Raw genomic sequence first — 6,110 nt, forward strand, 5'->3', positions numbered from 1 at the left:
TATATAAAATTATACTATAAGAAAATTGTCATATAATAACACACATCCTATAGTGACATAATAAGTATCGCTAAAAATTATTTTTACTTACACAATAAATATACTATATGTTAATATATTGTTAAAAAATGTGGATATAAACTATAGTGACACATAAAATATGTTGTTAAATCTTGTTTAAAATCAACACTAAAATTATATATAACTATATACTAAATAGATATTATATTTATAATAACACTTTTTTATGTTATTATATGTAATATTTATTATAATATTATTAATTCTTTTTATTAAGTTACATTGATAATAACATGATTTGAATACGGTAGATATGCATACTACCTTAATCTTTATCATAATAATAATAATAGGGAGTACAACTCAATTGATTGGACAAATTATTGTAAGTCTTGGTGTCCAGTTCTATCTCGATAGATAATTAAAAAAAGTGTGATTTAATATATTATGGAGAATAATTATAATAAATATTAATTTATACCGGCCCGATATATATTTCACTTCACTTTTTCATTAGTTGTGCCATATTTTTTACTCTTATTATTTTAAAAAATATTTATGTATTACATATTTAACACGTTTTAGTGTATAACATAATTAAATTAATATAGAAAGTGTAAAAATATATTAAAAATTTAATGAAGTTTATAAATAGAAAAGATATTACACACTCACATACAAACAGGTGTACTATTGGTGAGAACTTTTTCTTATTATGGATGAGTGAGAATTTTCCTTACGATAAAAATCTATAAATATAAACTATTGGATTATAGTTAAATGATTAAAAATAAAATAAAAACATGAAATTTTGAAATAGTTTCATACTTAATTATTAAATAACAGTTTTAGAGTAATTTTTTTTAATGTATTGTAAGTTGAAATATTAATAAATAAATAATAGTGTTTTGATATTCTAAAGTGACATATAATTTAAGAATAAGAAGTATTTCAAAAATGACAAATAAAATGAGATGAAAAGATTATTTAACTAGTCTCTGATGATTTTTTTTCATTCTTATCAAATTTCAACTCAGTAAAAAAATATATTACAAAGAGTGTATTAGAGATTCTCGTATTACTATTACTCTTGTAAATAATGTCAAATTTATTTATTAATTTAAATTGGATTTCATTAATTCAATTATTGTAATTGGAATTCTTATTAGGTAATTAAATTTGTAATTTTTCATGTATTTATAAACTAATAGATATTTCACAAATCAAATTCAAAAGAAAATTACTTTTACTTTATATTATAATTCTGAAAAATTTATTGAATCGTATCAAAACATTATTATCAACAGCATTATTTGAGTATAAGAATTTTATTTTTTTTTGTAAAATCTGCAAGAACCATGATTTTGTAATCATACTCTAAATACAAATCAAACATTTTAATGTTAATAAAAGATTAGACTGAAGAAAATTGGAATAGCCACAGCAACGAACAACACATCTCATTTCCACAATAATGACAATATTTTCTAGCAATGAAGAACTATTTGGAAAAAACAAACTACTATTATGTTAAAATAATATTTTTTCAAAATTATAAGAACTAAAGTTACAAATTTAAATTTAAAAAATATTTTAAATTTGAGAAATTAAAACATATTTAAATTTAAAAAAATATCTATACTTAATTATATCGAGGGTACCTACCAGCATTTTTATTTACCTAAAATAAAAAATAAAAAAACTTAACCCTGGAATAGGCAATAGAACACAAAACTCCTCGAGATACTACATGTTGCAAGTCGCATAGATTGGACGAAAACCGAGATGTTGTCTTCTAAGCAAACCAAAATCCTTTCATCACATCAGCCTCAGCCTGAGCAGCGTCGCCATTGCAATTGCATTGTTTCAGTCTCATTCACCACATTCGTCCAAAACCATCTCATTAAAAGAGATGAATATAATATTATTCTATGCCACTCTACTATCCAACTGTGTTATAGACTCCTATACTAGAGTCATGATAATATAATACTAAAAAGCTTATTTTTTTTTTCCACTTACAAGCCCTATGCTGCTACTTCTTCCCTCGAGTGCTATTTCCAAAGCAAAGCACAAAGACAAAAACCGCAGGTTCTTTCTTTCTTCTCTCTTCATACCCATTATTTTATCACTTCTTTTTCCCCTCAACTGTCTTGTCTCACTGTCTTTTTCTCAAGTGCTCTAACCCTTCAAAACAAACTTTGCAGGCTTTGCTGTCAGAAACCCTCTCTCACACACAGGTATCTGCCAAAGATATAAAGGAACCCTCAGAGGACACTGCAAAAGCCTTTTACAAGCTTCGTCTTTACACATCCAACACACCTAACGAAGTTAATTAGCCACACATTAAACAAAACTTAATACTCTTTTTTTTTTCTTTTCTTTTTTTCTTTCTCTCTCTCTCTCCATGGACTTACATCTGAAGCAATGGAGAAACCAGCATGAGTCAGAGGAACAACATTCTACAAAGATGCCAAAACTTCTCCCTGAATCCCATCAACAGCCACAACCCTCTGCACTCCCTTTGTTTGTACCTGAACCCAACAGCAAAGTCAGCACCCTGTCAGATTCAACATTAGCCACTACCACTAACAGATTTCCCAGTAAGTTTTTTCTTTTTTATTTTCCTTTTGATAGAAAAAAGTGTGATTAACTTCAGGTATTAGTTGCTTCTTACTTTTCTCAAGTTCGCTTCCACCTTACTACCTTTCCTCACCCTCCCTTCTTTGGCTCTTACGTTTTCTCTCTTTTTTCCCTTTCTGGGTTGGTCTCCTCTTTATTACACCTGTTCAGGGATGGGGAGCTACTTCAGCTTGTCTCAGTGGCAGGAACTTGAGTTGCAGGCTTTGATATTCAGGTACATGTTAGCTGGTGCTGCTGTTCCTCCTGAACTCCTTCAACCAATAAAGAAAAGCCTTCTTCATTCTCCTCACTATTTCCTCCACCACCCTCTCCAACATTACCAACCTGCTTGTAAGTCTCTCTCTCTCTCTCTCTCTCATTCTCTCATTCTTACTGTATATGTCACACACCATTGTCCACGTATTACATCGTTTTCTCGTGTTTTGTGATCATTCAACGCCCCCCAAAACTTTTTTATTTTGCTTGATAAAACCAAAAATAAAAATAAAAATTACATTTTGGACAAGACATGCTTGTTGCATCAGCCTTGAGGATTGTGTTAGGCCCTACCAGTAAACTTAAATATTCATCGACATATTAAATATGGAACAATCACTCACCACAGAGGAAGATGTTGATGGCATCTCTATGCTTGTTATATAAGTGTGACACGCCTACTGCTGCTATATAGAGGGTGAAGTTTAGGTTTTTATAGATGAACATGTTGTGTTTTTGTTTGTTGCATCAGTGTTGCAATCAGGGTATTGGGGTAGAGGAGCCATGGATCCGGAGCCAGGGCGGTGCCGGAGAACCGACGGGAAGAAGTGGCGGTGCTCGAGGGACGTGGTGGCGGGGCAAAAGTACTGTGAGCGCCACATGCATCGTGGAAGAAACCGTTCAAGAAAGCCTGTGGAACTACCCACACCAACTAGTGCTTGTGGTGGATCTCTAGGACTAGCTGCTTCATCTTCCATTTCTTCACCGCCTCTAGCTTCTGCTTCACTCAAATCTCCTTTTGATCTGCTCCATATGAATGAACAACGGTAATCTTATTTCCTTTCCCACTGTCTCTGATAATGTGATTTGTTAACTAAGATTGCATCCTAAGCGTTACGTTAGGGTCTTACTTTGGACTATTAATGATTATGAGTGTGTGCTTCGTGTATCTAATAAAGGGCAATCAGCGAGTGAGCTTTGCTTTGGAAAATGTTAGTTCTATGTGAGTTTGATCTTAATGTGATGGGGCATACTTTGCTTCTGTGCTTTATATTTTGTTTGCCTTTTCCGTCAATGTCGTTTCTGAGGTTAATTAATTGACGTTTAAAAAGCAAGTTTGAATATTGATGCATTCCGATTGAACAAGTAATCTAAGGAGATACATCTTTGTCACTTACTGTACTGGTGCCTAACTGGGATAGGGACCCCATTGAGGGTATGGCCACTATGTCTCGTACTTGGGTAATAAAGCAGGTTGGATTAGAACAAGAGATAACAAATGGAATCTATTTTCTATTTAATGTATTTTCGATGTAAAACATATAAGGAGGTAAGGGAAAAAGGTGATACATTCTGTTTTTATTGGCGTGGATTGCAAACTAGTTTCTCAAAATCAATGATTAAGTAATTAAGAAATATATTTTTTTTATTAAAAATAATGCTAGAAGTTCATTAGAAATCTTGATTGAAGTGGACTATTAACACTTTTTTAGCAATTTTGTTTCATTTTTATTTTCCTTAATTAGAAATCTTGTTGCATTTACCTATATCAAAAGGGTGAAGGACAAAATGAATTGTTTTGTTCGGTTTAAGTGCATGCGAAACACAATAGTATAGATTTGGCACAAGTAATCCCCAACCGTTACTTTGTAAACTAAATTTAGAAATGATGCTGTCCTTGTGTTCCACGACCACAATTTAATTTTTGGCACCGTTTTGATACAAGCTCGGACTTGATATTTTTCCTGTTGTTGGTGGGGCACATGTAGTACATCTGGGACCAAGAATGAAGACAAGAGCTCTTTTGAAAGCGAAGATCATGTGGGTGGGGATGGCAGATCAGGTGGCCATATGCTGAGGCATTTCTTTGATGATTGGCCACGATCACTTCAAGACTCTGACAACGTTGAAAACAATGCTGGCAGGCTGAACTCGGCCACATGTCTATCTATTTCAATGCCCGGAAATACTTCCTCGGATGTGTCGTTGAAATTGTCCACGGGCTATGGAGAGGATCCAGGCCCAAGAAATGAGAATGTGGACCTCGAGGTGGAGGCTGACCAACTGCAGTTGAATTGGGCCGGAGGATGGGCCTCGGCTAATCAAGTGGCTTCTATGGGAGGGCCACTTGCGGAGGCACTCAGATCATCTACTACAACTTCATCTCCCACTAGTGTTTTGCATCACGTGCCTCGTGGTTCTGGATCTGAGACCAGCTTCATTAGCACCTAAGTTTAGCTAGTTGGTACCCCAACTAATTTTCTGTTCTTGTTTTGAGATTAAGTTCCACTTTCGGAGCATTCTTGGACAACAGTTATGTTCGTGTCAATCCTGTGGACTTCTTTTGTTTTTAAGCTGGCGATGAAAGGATATATGGTTGGTTCCTGCTTGCATCGTGCACTTAATTCATAACTGATACTGGGTTTCCCAATAACTTAACCTGTTTTTTTGAGGCATTACTTACGTTTTAGTTGAACTACTCAAGGTTCCTAAAAGTTCTGCAAGTAATTATTGATTATTAGTGTGTCAATATGGACTTAAATCACTTGTGTTGTTTTTTTCTCCTTTGTCTTGGTACAAATAAAAGTCTGAGCCCCTTATTATTTACATAATAAACATTGAAGCCGAAAAAATCTCGACAATAAGGAGAAAAGAACAGTACTTTTTTTTTTTTTGACAAGAGAAAAGAACAATAATTTAAAATAGTAAATTCTCAATGAAAAACAAAGAAAGCAGAAGCGAGACAATTCCAATGCAGCCAGTGTTGTTGGATAAATATGGGGATATCAAAACTTCCACCTAAGACGGTAATAATTTAGGCTTTTTGACAAATTTGTTCGTGTCAGTCGTACAAGATTACCATAAAGAGTTAAATATTGAGAACTCGACGATAATAATTTAGGCCTATTTTTCGTTTGAGAACAGTATTTTTCCATTCATATATTTAAAAACACTATTACTTATGTTCAAAGCTAAATAATAGAAACAGCTTTTGCTTGGTTAGAAGACATTTTCTCTTTTTGGGTAAAGGTAGAAAAAGCAAAATAAAAATAAGGAAAAACTTGTGAGATCTTAAGAAGCTAACTCCATAAGCATCGGCTGCCAAGAAAATCGATAATCCAGGAGCAGGAGCGGTGAGCTCTTGAAATCAAAAGTCTGAGCTTTGCACCCATTAACCACCATCCCGGACATTAGACTGATAATTCTTAGTATCGCTTTTGCTTTCGCCACTTGGTCACCGCACAAAAATG

The 6,110-nt window shown here is 33.6% G+C and overlaps 1 protein-coding gene across 2 annotated transcripts; it reads left to right on the top strand.

Annotated features, from left to right (window-relative positions):
- The first annotated feature begins 2,018 nt into the window (after nucleotides 1-2,018).
- On the top strand, nucleotides 2,019-5,250 carry GRF3 (growth-regulating factor 3). Of its 2 annotated transcripts, XM_083077647.1 has the most exons (5): nucleotides 2,019-2,112; nucleotides 2,229-2,624; nucleotides 2,815-2,994; nucleotides 3,392-3,686; nucleotides 4,629-5,250. In XM_083077647.1, the coding sequence occupies exons 2-5, from the start codon at nucleotides 2,429-2,431 to the stop codon at nucleotides 5,089-5,091; spliced, it is 1,134 nt and encodes a 377-aa protein (XP_082933773.1). In that variant the 5' UTR covers nucleotides 2,019-2,112; nucleotides 2,229-2,428; the 3' UTR covers nucleotides 5,092-5,250. The 2 variants fall into 2 exon arrangements, with proteins under 2 accessions (XP_082933773.1, XP_020212803.1); XM_020357214.3 differs by lacking the exon at nucleotides 2,019-2,112 and having other exon boundaries at nucleotides 2,122-2,624.
- The last annotated feature ends 860 nt before the right edge of the window (nucleotides 5,251-6,110 follow it).

The sequence above is a fragment of the Cajanus cajan genome, chromosome 6 (assembly GCF_000230855.2).
Source record: "Cajanus cajan strain Asha chromosome 6, NIPB_CcT2T_4, whole genome shotgun sequence".
Lineage (NCBI taxonomy): Eukaryota > Viridiplantae > Streptophyta > Magnoliopsida > Fabales > Fabaceae > Cajanus > Cajanus cajan.